This window comes from Haliaeetus leucocephalus, unplaced genomic scaffold, assembly GCF_000737465.1.
Source record: "Haliaeetus leucocephalus isolate CR32 unplaced genomic scaffold, Haliaeetus_leucocephalus-4.0 Scaffold657, whole genome shotgun sequence".
Taxonomy (NCBI): Eukaryota; Metazoa; Chordata; class Aves; order Accipitriformes; family Accipitridae; genus Haliaeetus; species Haliaeetus leucocephalus.
In genome coordinates, this window is record NW_010973093.1 from 5,864,522 (window position 1) to 5,880,899 (window position 16,378).

The window sequence follows — 16,378 nt, forward strand, 5'->3', positions numbered from 1 at the left end:
ATGTTTGGGTTTAAAAAAAAAAGAAGCACCACCAGAAATGTTCGAGCCATTCTGGTAAAACCTGCAAAACTATAAGACAGGTCCAGAAATCAAGGTCTGAAGCAACATAATGTGAATCCTGGACACCAGGCTTGTTAAGTTGATAATTATTTCCACTGCTTAAGTTTTGCATCCTGCAAGGCTCCCTGCCAGCAGGCTGGCTTCCTGCTAGTGCTGCTGTGGGTATCCCAGTGAGGGGACGGGAGGGAAGCATCACGATGTACAGCACAGCTTCCCCTGCACGGGGAGGGAAAGTGCAGGGCTGAATGTGAAGAGTTAGCAAGCTCCCACGGATGGGGTGATCAGGTGACAGAACAGAAAGTCTCCCAGGCATAAAAAGGTAGGAAAAATAAATTACTTTTTCTCTTTCTTTGCAGTCTAAAGAACATTTAAAATAATAATAACTTGTGCAGCGTAGTGACCCCTTTCTAGCTGTCCTGCACTGTTGGACTCAGCACCCTGCTCTCCTCCTCCCTGCTGTTACTCTTGGGGCTCCTGGAGCAGCCTCAGCACTTTGGGGACAGCAGTGACATGAAAATGGTGACAAACACAGCATTACTATCAATAGCATGTGGGCCATGAACCCAAAGTCCTATTTAAAAGTATTATACCAATTTTAAAATATGCTTATCAGGGAGGATTGACAAGGGGCTGCAGCCACCCCACTGGCACCACATAGTGTTGTGGCTGCTGCGTGTGATGGAGCAGCCCATACCCAGCCGCTGGCGTCTGGATCTCTGTTAGGAAGAGAAAGAGCAGAGATGGTAAGACAGAAGGAGGGGGAAGTTCTGAAACCAGACTGGTTCAGGTAACCAGATCCCAACCAAGCCCAGGGCTAAGTGATGCCAAACAACCGCGTCAGACCAAGGAACAAAACGAAGGTGCTGCTGACCCTGCACCAGTCTCGCAGCCGCTGCTGTCCCCCCCTTCCAGCCACACACCAGCCGGCAACACACAAGGTGCATTTCGGCGTTTGCAAGCCTGAAGTTTGCAGGGCTCTTTGGCAAGTTCAGCCATGGGTATATATGAAAATTCCTCCCCGTGCAAAGGAGCATGAAGTCTGCCGGCTGCTAAAGCCCATGTGGAGGCGAAGCGAAGCTGGAGCAAGGCATGCCAGAGCCACTGCTATCATCTTGCTGTCAGGAAGAGATAGAGGCCGTTCTTCCTCAACTGCCGCAGATCTTAATGTGACATGCTGCTTGAAAATCTTGTTGGAAATGGGAATAAAAAGCAAAATACAACCCTGCTGAGTCTATGATTATTATTTTACAGAGATGACAGATATAATTTAGAGCATAATACCATGGTAACCCTTTCAGATGGAAAGAAAGACAGCAACAAGGCTTTCTCTGGTGTGAGCCAGCAGGGAATATATTTTTAAAAAGCATAATCCACAACTCTGTCACTGCAGAGACCTGTCTTCTTTAATCAAGAGTAAATTGCCTGGAGCTTACCAATCAATTTAACTCTGCAGTGCATGGTGGGACCCAGAGGCATGAAAAGGTGCCGTAGAAATGCAAGGCAAAGTAGTGTCGGACTTTAACCACAGATGGGACCCGCTACAGAGAGAAAGTAACTGATAACACCTTCTGATATGCCCAAAGGATTATAAAGAACTGACGGGTCACCTTGCCTCTGCAACAGTAACATCAGTAACAGTAAGTAATATAGTCCAAGGACAAGGAGCCAGGGCTGCCATTCCTGCAGATCTTGCCTAATCCTACTCCAGCCCCTTCTTGCCCATCATCCTGGACTGTGGTTTCCAGTTTCCCAAACGTTTCCAGTGAGATGTGACAGCAAATTTAAGCTGGTTTTATTACAGCCAGATTTTACAGTACTTGCTGAGCCTTCTGTAGCCATTCAAAACCAGTCCATGAGCCTGGGGGGTTGAAGATGATCACAGATTTTTGAGGCTCCTTGTTATTCTTTTTCAAAATCAGGAAGGAGCGTCCCTCAATTCAGACCCTAGTGGGTTTCCAGGCCAGCAGTGACCTGTGTTTGTGTGTTCATCAGAGAAACCATTCCTGGTGCTTGCTTCCTTCTCTCTTTGGTTCCCCTTCTTCACCCACAGCCCTTCTGCCAGTCCCTACCTCCCTGGAGACTCACGTTCCCCTTTGTGGAGCCAGCCCTCCCACAGTAGGCATATACATATTACCCTGGTGCCACACAAGAGAGACCGGCTTATTTCTAGGTGAGGACCTGAACCAAACTGTTGCCCTATGGCCCTTGGCCAGCTGATGCCAGAAGCAGTGGCACCACTGAGTACAACGCTGAGGCATTTAGTGTTGTCCTGATAAAGGTGAAGTCCAGAGACAAAAACCAAGTGAGAAAGTGGATAAAATCATTGATGTGGGGGAATACATGGAATTTCCCACAACCTTCCCAAGTCAACACAACTAGGTGGTTCATCTCAGGGGACCCCTACTCTACAGCCAAGAGAGCCTCAAAAGCAACACAGCTCAAGCAGTTCAGACAAGACAGCCACAGGGAGCAGGCAGATACAACAGGGGAAGACACCTGTATCCTTGTACAGCCACTGGAGCCCAGGTGGGATGTCCTGACATGTTTCAAAAAGCACTACATACCCACACTTGGGAAACAGAGTGAAACCACACCTGTCTCCCTGGCAGGGGGAGCTGGACAGTATTCTGGCCTCCCCAGCCTTGGATGAACCTAGATATCCTCACACACCTGAATCTGAGCATCTTAAATCGGAGCCAAATCCCACCTGAGACCTGCAAAGTGCCCGTGTCTGACAATAGGACAGTCACCTCAGACTCCTTTCACCTCCAGTGAATGAGGTGCTTCAGAAGCACAGTCCTTCAGAGCTCTTCTCCATGTTTCTGTGAGGATGAGCTGAACTGGAACTACATACAGAAACGCCCATTATTCTCTGTTGAGGGAGAGGACACGACTAGCCAGGCAAAAAGGAATCCCACTGAAGATGCTCAGATCTCCAGAGATGATCATTCCAATTAGTCAGGACAAACATGAACAGTGCTTGACAAAGTCAATCCGCTGTTGCCTGTCGAGCCTTCTACCCCAGGTGTATAGCTTGCTCTTTTTCCCTTTGGTTTCACCAATACTTTTATTTGTCTAGACAAATCCCTCTGGCATTTTGCCGTCATTTGGAGTGAACACCTTCTGGAGTCACCTTCAGCTGAACCCTCGCACCAAGCAACACAGACATCAGCCTGATCAGCTCAGGCCAGGCAGCAAGAGGTATTTGGTGCAGAAGGAAAAACGTGAAAGCAGTAAGTACCTGTATCTGTCCGCTGAAAGCAATTGCTGCTGACTTGTTTTGGGGCAGGCTTCCTTGTTATGTGCAAGGAACTCACATGCATACCAAGTCCAAAATAATTCATTGTTTATTAGCTGCAGCAATTGAGATACAGGTTCTTGGAGTGTTTCGTAATGAGACAATTAACACAGGGATCCTTGTCATAAGAGCTGTCAGGCAGTTTTGACAAGGGGAATCAAGCTGGATTTGTAAGGCCCTACTTAAATGTTTAGGTACAGTATTAATATCTAATATAGTATGATAATGACAGAGCCATTGGACAGATTGCAAATGGAGCCATTGTTAATGACCTGTGCAGAGCCAGCAGTATCACAGTACAGTGGCAGCAAGTCCAAGGGCTGACTCCTCCACAGCTGCAATTTGCATATGGTTTGTGCCTTTAATAGTTAGCATTGGCTGCTTGTATAATTACAGAATAGCTGATAAAACAGCAATCCCCAAATGCCTTTTATATATGCAGCTATTATGCACCCAGTGTTTGATTGCTTGTCCAGGATTAAAAGGAATTTGAAAAAGGCGTTATGCACCAACCTACAACTCTTACATCCACCAATTCTGCATCTTCCCCCAGGCTGAGGAAACTCAGATGGCCCTGATTTGGGGGGGGAAAGGGGGGTGTTTCCCCCTTTTTTTTTTTTTTTTCTTTTTTCTTTCCTTTTTTTTCCAGATAGCATCACATGAAGGGTCATGGACCAGATGGGTAGACTGCAAGGTGGGGTGAGAACTGGCTGGACCACCAGGCTCAAAGCTCTAACTGGAGACCAACTACCAGCAAAGTTCCTCCGGGGTTGGTACCAGGGCAACACCGTTTAATGTCTTTCTCCATGACCTGGGCAGTGCACTCTCAGCAGGTCTGCAGATGATGCTGACCAAGCAGAGAGGTTATTACACCAAAGGGAGGGACCTTGACAGGCTGGAGAAAAGCTGTGTGAGGTTCAATCCACTTTTGGGTCCACCAGTACAAGACATTGACGCATTGGAGCAAGTTCAGTGGAGGCCACCAAGATCGTAAAACGGTGGAGCACAGGACATGCAAGGAAAGGCTGAGAGAAATGGGTTTGTTTAGCCCAGGGAAAAGGTGAAGTCTTACTGCTGTCTACAACTACCTAATGGGGAGTTACAGAGAAGACTGAGCCAATTTTTTTTTGGAGGTGCATAGCAAAAGGACAAGAGGTAGCAAACACAAATTGCAGCAAGGGAAATTCCGATTGAAATAAAAATATATAAACTTCACCATAGTAGATTTAGCAGTGCAACAAGGGCCAGGGAGGCTATGGGAACTCCAGCCTTGGAAACGTTCAAAATTTGTCTGATCAGCCTGACTTAACTTTGAAATCGGCACTGCTTGAACAGGGGGTTGGACAAGAGAGCTTGAACTAAATTATGAATTTATGAAGATGTAACAAATGCAACACATGGAAATGCATTCCCAGAGTCCAGAGCTTCTTCCACACTCAATTTCAAGAAAAAAATTGTGTTCCAGCAGAGCTAAACAGGAAATCAGGAGATCTCAAAAACCCGCAAATATTTAAAGTAAGGAAATAATCAAGAATGAATAGCAAAAGGCAAGAAAGGATTTCAAGAAAAAATGAATGACAATTTAAATAAACATTATGAGACCCAGGAGCCAGACTCCCTCACTCCTGCAGCCATGTGATAAACGAAAAGCCATCTGAGCTCCTGTCACTGCTCCTACCCTCTAGCCCAGCATCTAGATCTGGCAGGACATTTTCGAATACCCCACGACCTTAGCACCTTTCAAGCAGACTACAGTTAAAATTAAAGCTTCCCATTGAAATGCTGCTTTTCTCTCCCTCTGTCTTTCAAAGCACAGATTAACTAGAAGCCAGGATTTAACATGACCCACATCTAACGTCAAAGGCTGCTGATGTTTAGCTGAGCAGAAGTGACAGGTCTGATTCCTTCTTGACACAATGGAGTTATTAACTTTTTCAAGGTCCTGTTCTTGGATTTCCCATTACCTGTCATTACTTCAACTCTTGTCTGATGGACCAGACCACAAGGCACTGAACTTTCAGTACATACTTTGTAAAACAGATGTTAATAAGGACAGCAACAAATTACAAACTGGGGGTTTAAAACAGGTTATGGTGTTTCAAACCTCTTGATTTGGCTGCTGAGAACTTTCTCAAACTTTATTGATCAGCCTTAAACTCTGAAAGGCTCTTTGAGCAGTAATACTTACTGCTCCAAAGCATGAGATTTCTGAGGAAAAAAGAAAAAAAGAAATCTCTCCACTGTTGGAAGAAAACACTTCTAAAGCTGAACAACTTCCTCTTGATACAGAAGTGGCTCCAGTGGTAATTCAGTTTCAGCAATTAAGTCAAAGCTGGTTTTGATTTATTTATCAACCCTTTAAATGCCATGCTTCATGCACATGCTGAGTACCTGACCATCGAAAAGTTAAGAGGACATGCCAGTATAGGCCAACAAGCTGTACTGGCTCTAGGCAGAGCAGTTGAACTAGTTACTGTTCTCCTATCTTCAGGGCCAGTAGCCCACTAAATATCCACCACCTGCTTCAGTGCAATAAAATAATTTCCCTGTGTGGTGGAGCAGTGCCATTAATCCCAACATTTTACACATGTGGAACTGAGGCTCACAAAGAAAATCCCAGCTCCATCACACTTACCAACAGTCACTTAAATTGTGCTGAAGTCAGGACCCCAAAGCTCCCTTCAATTGGTCCCTTCTACAGCCAGAGGGCGTTTCAACCCACCCAAAACCTGCACCTCCTTCTGGAACAATTCATCCCTCCCTGTTGACCACAGGAGGCTGGAAAGTAGATAGGTTTCTAACTGATGTTCCTCAAAGTCATGGGTGATGGCTCTGGAATCCATCCAAAACCAATCAGGAAATAGGGAATGGCCCAAGGTCCTCCCCTTTACTCAGGGGACACACATGCTGTGTCATTGCTATGTGGGAGACTGTGTTTTGCTCACCATGGCATCAGGACAAGCTCCAAGTGCCACAGGACAGCAACTGCACTTACTTGGAAGATATTGGAGAAGTCTCTCAGGTTGAAAACGTAGTGGAACTTGACAGCCGTTGGCAGGAAAGTAGCAGCTACTTTCTGATGCAGTCCCAGGGCAAGGGCAATCAGCTGCTGAGCTGATTTTTGCACAGCCCCTGAGAAACTCCCACTTGTCAGATGCTGCATTAAAATGGTGCTGTAGATCCTGGACAAGGCATCCTGACCAGGGATGGAGAGAGCAAAGACACAGAAGTGACGCTGAGGAAGAGAAAGGAAGACATGGAAAGGTCAGAGAGATGGGCAACCACCTCTCAAGCAAAATGCCCTTGGGGACTTGATGCAATTGGACACAACGCTAAACAATCTCATCTAGGTTCCCTTTCCCATGAAAGGTTGCACCAGATGATCTTTCGAAGTCCCTTCCAACTAGGGGGTGGTGGTGGTTTTCTTTGTTTAGGTTTCCTCCCCACACCTCTTTTTAATGAGAATATACTGCAAGCTCCATCAGGAAATTTTAGAAACCAAGAGGCTTTAATGAACTATGTTTCAGAGGTAAATATTAGCTAAATGAAGGCAAAATCTGTCTGTATGAACCAGGAGGCTGTCCTGAAAGTAGGTGTTAAGCTGGCTGGCAACTTGTGACTTCTTCCTCTGACTGAGCAGCAGAATGTGAGGAAAAACAAACATGGGAATAAGGGAGCAAGTCTGCAGCTTCACCATTAGGAATTAATGTTTTCTTCTAGCCTCATGTTTAAATAATCCACACAAAAATAAAACCAGTGACGTGCCTGCCATTGCGCAGGGCTTTACCTGCAGACGAGGGTTGATGGTGAAACTCCCTGCAGTGGGGTTCATGCACGACACGTACTGCACATTCGTGATCTCCTTCAGCGACAGCTTGGTCCTGTCGTACCTTCGGGCAAAACAAAAGCAGTGGCATGGTGACTGCGAGAGGGAGCACCAAGTGTGCAACACCCTGGCAGGCACTGCTGAGAGCACGGGCAGAAAGCCTGGACGTGCCTGGCAGGGGACACGCGGCACGCTGCGTCCCCCCCATGCCTCCAATGCTCCCGTGCAAAGAGCAGAGCCCTCTTTCTGCCTGACTTCCCTGACACCCATGGCCCAAAATTTCTGCCTCCATTCCACTGTCTCCATACTTAGGAAGCTTTTGGCCAAGCTCAGGCATGACCGTTGCTGAGGAGACTGGAAATTGCTGAGTCCCTGCCCTGCATTCCCCATGGGGAGACCTGCAAATATTCCTGTCCCATGCAGCACTGCTGGCTACAGTGTAAAATGCACTGATCTCCTTCCAAAACACTGTCACTGTTTTTCCTTTAAATTACCTCTGCCTAGAAAATGCTTGTTTGCTGCTGCCTGAGTGAAAACAATATTAGGTGTTCACGGAAGGGGCAGTTCATACCAGCTGAGGCCAAATCCATGGCCTTCCTCCACTCTCAGCATCTCAGGACATCAAGGCTGAGCATTGTGCTCCCCTTGCAGGCTTTGCACTGGGACCACAGTCACAAGCCACAGTAAGTGCAGAGCAAAGCTCCTCTCAACCAGGCTATGAGCAAGTGAGTTTGTTTCTGGGGACAGGGGAAACCCCAAGGGTCCACAAAGCTTGGTTCACCCAGAGCCTCCCAGCAAGCTCCAGCCCAGTCCAGCAGGATGCGATGGCAAACGCAGAATGGGAAGAGGGATCTGCACTTTGACTTCCTCTCAAACCCCATCCCCAGCACTGGAGCTGAAGAAAAAGGTCTCAGATGACCAAGCTGGAGCAGCCTCCTACCAGTGGCCATAGTCCAGGTGCTGCCTGATGAGCGTATGGGGCTGCACCGTCCCGTAAGCATCCACTTCAGGCATGTTCAGATCATCGATGAAGTACACAAGCTTCTTGGTACCTGGAGGGCCGTAATTTCTGCCAGCCTTTTTATCCAGAGGCTTCTCAAGCACACCTGTATGGAGGCAGAGGTGCAAAGCTAAGCTACCAGGGGAATCATTGCTGAAAAATAAAAATTATTTCTCAACCCAGCTTAATGCCGTGCTGTGTGTAGCTACAGCAGCCCCAGGAGGAGCTGGGCTATCCATAGGACAGGCAGGGCTCATCTCGCAGCACAGGGGGAAGCCCCCAGCCCCCTCCAGCTGGCATCTGGGCTGTTTATTGCTTTTTGGGGAGGAAGACTTGGTCTCGGCACAGGGTGCTGCTCACCAGCAGGACGGTGGTTGTCCCCAAGCTGCAGCTATAGAGCAGCTGGGAGACCTGCACAGGGCTGGCAGGGACCCCTGGGCAGCTTTTTGGCCTGACTCAACCCAAACCAGAAAGCTCTCAATTCCTCCTTTCAAAGAAAATATGACAAACTAACGGTCTGCTACAAAACAGATCTAATTCAGAGCAAACAAAAGCTTTTCATGCAACATAAAGCCTTCTGAAGCCCTTCTGCATAATTTTTTAAAATAAAACTTGCTTGCTGAGGTTATTCTGATCCATACAACAGAGCAGTGAGTATACTCTGCTGCCTGCCCAGCAATACAGTGACCGCACCATTAACACAGGCATTAACAGAAGCCCATGAGCAAAGCTGATTTTCTGAATGTAAGTGCATTTTCTACCTCTGTAAGAAAAAAGAAACAGGTGATTTTGGGGACAAATTCCTGTTCATCTTCAGAACAATCAAAGTAATTTTTTTTCTTTAAATGCACCAAATACCCACAAGTTCTCTGATCCCCTCCCCAGCATTACCCAAACCTCCAGATAAGTGACAAGACTCAATTCCAATAGAAGCTGTCAAATTACCACCTAGTTTTAAGTGGGGTCATGAATAAGCAAGGGAAAGCATGGAGAGAAAGGTTCCTCATTTCAAAGCTTTGGAAGATTTTAATCTGTTTTAGCAGAAGGCTGAGGTTATGTGTTGCTCTAAATTATAAAAGGTGGGGAATATTTATAATGCTGGGCTGATATTTAATAAAAATCACCCCACATTGCTGCACATAATGTTTTATAGGTTATTGATTCCTTTGATTGCAGCCCGAGCAACCTTTACTGATTCAGTAAGTGGAAAAGCAAACAGAAGCAGCTCTCCTCTGCCCAGACCCTGGGATGGGTTTTCTGCCGTGTGCTTACTTGGAGATCATCCTTGGTCTCAGGAGCTCACTGCCTTCCTGAAGATGGAGGCAGAAATTGTTTCATTTACATGGCTTTGGGTTGTCAACAGACCTATAAGGTGCTGTAGAGCAGCATGGTAAGTAGCAATTGTTTGTAACTAGGGAAGACTGGTAAATGTAAATGGGACTGAGAATATTTATAAAAATCTCCTTGTGAAAATGTACACTTAAGCCATTCATTATCATGTGCAGAAGTTATTAAGGAAGATTTATATTCTGCTTTTTTCAGACCACAAATCTTTTAAAACACAATTTTTTTTACTGCTTCGGTGCACTGCAGACAGCTTGTCTTTCCCACTACTCAAAATTCAGCTGATTTCTTGCCATAGACAGTTGCTGCACAAAGGAATGAATTGTGTAAGAAAAATGATGAATCTTTCCTCAGTGGAGTCTCTCTCCCCCTTCAATAAAGCCACAATATTTGAAATTTCTGGTAGCAAGTTAAATTAAGTGTTTCAAATAAGCATTTAATTTAAATTTAATTAGTCCTTAATTAACATATAAAATCAGCCCTTTTTGAGGTTAAACAAGTATGCAGGAGATTCATCACACTGAAATGCAATTACTGGGGATCAAGTGACATGTTCATGAAAGTTGCATTTTAATTCAAAGCCGCGCATCTCACAATAATAATAAAGGGTCCATGTCTCTGCCTCTGGGATCCTGACATACTCAAATTAGCACCTGAAAGAAACAGTCACTGCAAACGAGACTTAGCAAGTGTGATTCCTCTTGCCTGCTGGCTGTTGATCAAGAAGGGGAAAAAAAGACCCCAAACAAAAAAAACATTTATTGCAATTTTCTCAAGGCAGATCTGGAGCAGAAAGGTGCTGAATGACAGAAGCCAGAGCTACATCTGATGGAGGAGCAAGGAGGAGCAGAGGCCCAAGAGGGCATGAAGCAGAGTGAGCAGCAGACATGAGGTCCCAAGCAATGGGCTGAGAGAGCAACAAATGCCACAGAAAGTGGTATTCAGTCACAATACACCAAAGAAAATCCCAAAACTGGCCCCAGGTTTGGGTAGAGAGAGTGTCTGGCTCCTTTTAATCCCTATGCACATGGCGATTCTGTAAACCACAGGACCCACAAGGATGGTTTGAACCACATACCTGTACTTCCACTAAAGGGTGCATGCTCTGCACCTTATCAATCTCTGTATCAACAGGCACCTTGTGTAAGAAATTACTGGCTTTCAGGTTAGGCTCTTTTTTAAGTGAAGAAGAAAAAAAAAATCTAAAACTGCTTTGTATCCATGTTTTACAAATTTAAAGAGGTGCCTGCTGGGGAAAAAAAAGCAGCCAACTGACAAACTACACAAAAAGGGACAAATTAACTCTAAAAAAATGAGCAGTAGGGAACCAGGCCAAGCAGTATAAATCATGCTTCCCAATGCAAATCTCACAGCCACATCTTCATCCACACGCAAGATGACTTGCTCCTCTCTGCAGAGGAAGAAAGTCGCCGTCTCAGCCCATAGCTCACGGCCAGAGTAAATAGGGATGTGCTGCCAGGTCTGCCTGTATAAATCTCAACACCTGCACACACTCGCCCATCCAGATGGAGATAAATGAGCACACATACCCCCACCCAGGCAGCTAGGCAGACAGACAGACAGCTCAGCCCATTTACCAGCTCAAGGGCATTTCACAGAGACCCTGCACATGGAGAAAAGGAAAAGGGACACCTGGGAGGGGAAAAGGAAGGCTATAACCATCAGACTGCTCAGGGCTGCAAGACTGCCCAACGGTGAGCTTTTACCCATTTTTTTGCTTGAAGGATATGTAACCCTTATAATTTGCATTCACACTGTGGGCACAGGCACCATCCTGCGGGGCTGATCGGCATGGGCAGGAAAGCCTGGGAGGGTGGGCACCAGCAAGACCAGAAACCCTTCAAATCTGCCCCAAAAAGCTGATGTGGCCCCATGACATGGCCCCAGGTTACACAGCACAGGCTGAGCCTGCGCTGTCACCTCTCTGCAAGCGGATCAGCCCCAGGGGGCAATTTTAAGCTCGGACACCTTTCTTAACATATTTGCAATGTTGGGAGCCTGGCAGAGCACAGAAGAAGCCCCAGACACTCACTGCCTTCGGCATCAATCTGGGCTGTGAGCATGTCCCCACCTAGCACCACTTGGCCAGGAGCAACCCAGACAGTGAAGGTGAAATCCTTGGTCTCACCGATGCTTCACAGATGGCGATCCTCTATAAGGCTGGGTCAGCACATTTGGGTCAAACCAAGCTACATAAAGGAAGCATTTTGTTTTATGGTGACCCAGAGCTGTTATTCAACTCAAACCAAACCAGATTGTTTCATTCCTGGTTAATAAATACATGTAAAAAATTATTTTATCTCTCTTTAGGTCAACTCAAAGTGAAAACACCATTCCAAAATGAGCCACTTTTCAAGAATTCCCTCCTTTCTCTTTGTCTCTGAAGAGACTACACAGCAAACCTGACCTTATCTTGGTCTCAAACTTCATTTTTCACTTATGTGCCAAAATCCTCCTCAGCAATATTCTTATGGACTTCCCCAGGGCCAACAATTCCGAGGGCCTCTGAGCCCCCCAGGGTCAGCAAGCCCTGTGCTCCCTGGGGAGGTGGGGATGCAGGACCTGCTCCATGGCAGCACATTGGGCTGCAGAAGGACACAGAGGACAGCACCAGGAACCGGCAGCCCTGGCTTACAGCCTGCACATATCCATTAGCAACATCCTCGCTGCTAATTGGGATGCAATTCCCATCATTGCACCCTGAGGACAGTTTGGATCCTAACCAAGAAACCCATTCTATTCAGCATGGACTTAAATTCAGGCATATTAAAGACACACCTCAAGTCAAGTATGAGCTGTTTGCTGTACAAAACAGCAGCAGATTTAAGCATGTGCTTTGGCACAGCCCTGAACCAGAGTTGTAGTGTTCAGAATTCAAACCCTCATGTTGGAAAATTCCGTCTTCCACAAAACCAGGGGTCTGCTGACCTGAGAGTTTCACAGGGGGATTTAAGAGTCTGCGTGTGTCAGTGCAGTGCCCACAAATGACACAGGCAGCTCGCCCACAGGTCTTCCTCTGAGCACCCCGCTTCAAACCCCACCGAACATTCCAGGAATTTGGTAGCCTGCCAGGCAGAAGTCCTGTGACTCAGCCGGTGCCTTACCTTGCAGCATGGCAGAGGTGGTGTAGTAGTTAAACGGGACCTTCTTCACCACATATGCATCCGTGTCCAGTGAGGAGAGCTTGTCCCCCACCAGTACAGACTTCCCTGTGCCAGCATTGCCCACCAGCATCACCGGGCGCTGGCGCTCCAGGAGCCTATCCATGAAGTACCGCACACGGACTGTCTCTGTGGTGGGCACCAGGCAAGCCTGAGAGGGGCATAACAAGCAAGTAAGTGTCCCCATCCCTGCCACAACCCCACAGCCATTTTCTGGGGACAAGTAAATTTAGGAGAGCCAGGAATGAGTAATGTAACCCCAGTTTCTAGATTGCACTAGGAAGGGAACGATACACTGCTGCCAACCACTAAAATCAAACTGTCTGTACAGATGAAACCTTGACAGCTGGATGCTGGGAGCAGTATCTGGATCTCCCCACAAACACACATTTTGCTAAAATGGTAACAATTTTTACAAGTCATCTGATCACTGTGGCACTTCCAAAAGGAAAGAAAAGCGTAGCTGGCAAATGCAATTCACTACCTGCAGAAACTCGTTTTTTGTCCAAATCACAAAAACAACTCTACTTTCAGCCACACAGAATGATGACATGGTGTCTCAGGGGCTTTGTCACTACATTTTCTCACATCCTGCTTCTCTCTGCAGGCCAAATGCACCCTGGCCACACCAGCTCCTGGGTCACTGGGGTGGCTCTGAGCCTGCCCCTCATGTACACCGCTCATATTTGGAAGATGGATGGAGGATGTGTGTTCACAGTCAAAGCACAGTAAAGAAAGATGGGTAATTTAGTTGTTCCTAATAAAGAATGCCATCCTTATCATGAAGTGCTTGACCTTTAATGAGACTTCATTGAAATGCCTACGTACAGTCACTAAAATGCATGTACTCCTCCCAGATGAAAAGCGTGCAAGATTCACATACCTGTAACGGCATTTCTGGATCAAAGTCAAACTGGGGAATAAGTTTAGACCAAGGCTCAAACTTCTTTGTTTCTGGATCGATGTAGAAGTCAAAGACTGTTCCCTGAGAAGGAAACTTGATAGTCTTGAATTCTGCTACCCACCACTTGCTGAACTCCACTCTGTAGTCCACAAGCTGCAAGACAAAAAGTGGAGAAAATATGCTAATCTGGAGAAATTCATTAGTGATGGAGAATGTTATCTATCCCAGTCCACCAGAGTGGGATTAGTCCTTAAAATGTATTCCACAGCATAACGAACTTATCCTTCTTCCTATTATTAAGCGTAATTTTTCATTTTCTCCATTTCTTCTCATCACTCCTATTTATTCACCTAAATAATTCATCCTCTGTGTTGATCACTCTTGGTATGTCTGAGATTAGATAGATGGATCAATTTGAAAAAGAGAAATACGTGCCTATGACTAAACAGACTGCTTGATTGATTCTTGGTGCCTGCTTCTTCCAACAGACAAGGACACAACATCCGTCTACATCTGTGGTCATGGTTAGTCAAAGCATGCATATTAAAGCCTTTCCTCATAAATCACACCACTCTATTAATACTTAGTTGTTGTCTTCTGGCCTCTTTTCAAGCCTCAATGTTTTGGAGAAGCAGGATTGCAGACACCAGTGTACCAAAGCACCAGAAAGGGACAGTGCCCCTTTGGCTCTGCCGTGTTTCTGCGCTGCCCTATCACCCTGCAAGCACCCGCTTTTTCGTCTTTCCCCATTATATCTTTTTATGCATGGAGATTGTGGAGCATCTGAATTTTTTCAAGAGCTAGGGTGACAGTTTTGTTTTAGATGCTGGGTTGGGACTTGCAAAATGTGCTTACCCCCCTCCCCTGCCCCGGGTCTCCTGTATGACACTGGGCCAGTCACTCTGCCTGAACACCTTCCCATGCAGACAACGGGGACTACAGCCTTCTGCCCTGGGGAGAAGTGGGTGGGGGAAGGAGGGGAAAAGTGCTGTTAAAAAGATGTCTGTGAAATACGGAATGCATGATTTAGGCAGTTTTAACAGCAGAATTTCTTCCTGGGACATCTGTGGGTCTCTCCTCCCCATAGTTATTCGACATGCTTTCCCAGGCCAGAAGCCCAGGTGGGACCGCCAACACATTGCCCATAGACTGCTCTGCCTCCATCAGGAAACCTGGGTTTGAAGCTGAACTGAACCAAGGGTCCTCTGTAAAGTCTCCTGAGCCACCATCCATCAAAAGACCAGACGATTTGAAAAACACATTATTAGTATCCACAATTTTGCAGTCTCATGCTATTCAGAGAGGCAGAATAACTGTAATTCTCCATTCTCCTGTTGTTTTAACTCCTCGGCGCTGGCAGCAGAGTAGCCTGCAGCAGAAGAGGACATGCATCACTGCTAAAAGCTTTCTCACAAGGGTGCCCTTACCCCTGTGCAGGCAAACGGCCTGCAGCTGCATTGTGATGGGCTGCCCGCCCTCCCTAACTGAGCAGTTAAGTGGAGCCGCTCCAGCCCTGGCTCTATTGCCAGAACAGTGTTGAACTCAAACTGCTTCCTTAATAAAAGCCCCATATGGATTTCCGCTAATTTCAGAGCCTGGAAATGGCAAATCTATCATCTGTTTTTATACAGGGGCCCCACTACCCACCAACAAGCGCAGAGTAGCAGGAAGCCTTCCAGACTGTTTTTCCTGACATTTCGGCAGCAAAAGGTCAGCACGAAGGGCACCTTCAATGCAGAGCAATAAACAGACTTTATATTGGATCATTTTTCATCAGACTTCCCCTCGCTTGGACTGCTGTATCCTCGCACTCTCATCTCTGACATTTACAGAGCATCACAAGCAGCAATGCACAGTCCAGTCTCAAAGTCAAACCTCCCAGAGGGATGCTGTGCCCATGCAGCACAGCTCCTCCTGCAACCCGCACAGCAGCCCAGCAAGAGCACACTGCGCCAAGGCCACCACTCCCTGGGGAACCAGGCAGACAGCAGGCAGCAAAGCCTGTGATGCCAGGGACTGACTCTGCTATGGCACAGGGAACGCGGTGCCCATCTGCCACACGACCGCACTCCAGCCGACTTGCTCGAGGAGCTATAAGCTCCTATAATTAGACAGCAGCTTGTACTGCTGAAGCGAGGACAAGCAGTGCTTCCCAGGCTTTATTGTGGGGTTTATTTTAAGTCACCCAGCACTGACAACACTAAGGCAGAGTATTTCCCTACTGGCACATGGGAAATGGAGGGTTAAGTCCTCCACAAGGACTGAGAAAGCTGGTCTCACACAAGTCATTCAATGGCCACAAGGCACGATGGCATCAGGTGAGCACCAAGGTGAGCTTGAGCTGTTTTGTTTATCACTTCCCAAAGCATCTGCTCCTTGGCACAAAGCAAATATGAAGCACCAAGCAGACGTTGGTCTCTCATTGAGGCATATGGAAAGAACACAAAGAGACCCCGGTAAGCACTGGAGCAGCCTCTGAGAATGGCGGTGCCACCACATGAGCTGGGGAAGGATCTCCGGTGTCAGGTCCATGGAGAGACCTCCCACATACTCCAGACAACACAGAGCTTGACATAAGTCCACTAGAGACCAGATATGGATCTCTGAGGCCTTGACAGCAGTGCCCTGTCACTGGGTATACCTACACATCAGGACGACATGCTTTAGGCCTGAGGATGAGGTGTATCCTCTGACCAAGAGATGCAACCATCTAACAGGGATGGGGCAGAACCAGAGCAAGCAGCTCCAGCGGATGCCCAATGTA

General features: G+C 46.9%; 1 protein-coding gene across 1 annotated transcript in view; it reads right to left on the reverse strand.

The window, feature by feature from the left end:
• DNAH9 (dynein, axonemal, heavy chain 9) overlaps nucleotides 1-16,378 on the reverse strand; it is a 206,883-nt gene that overhangs the window by 131,499 nt on the left and 59,006 nt on the right. The window contains exons 37-41 of the mRNA XM_010579502.1: nucleotides 13,594-13,767; nucleotides 12,654-12,861; nucleotides 8,125-8,290; nucleotides 7,146-7,248; nucleotides 6,354-6,593 (exon numbers count right to left, since the gene is read on the reverse strand). Of these exons, the coding sequence (XP_010577804.1) occupies nucleotides 6,354-6,593; nucleotides 7,146-7,248; nucleotides 8,125-8,290; nucleotides 12,654-12,861; nucleotides 13,594-13,767 (891 nt within the window). The remainder of the gene's footprint in view (nucleotides 1-6,353; nucleotides 6,594-7,145; nucleotides 7,249-8,124; nucleotides 8,291-12,653; nucleotides 12,862-13,593; nucleotides 13,768-16,378) is intronic.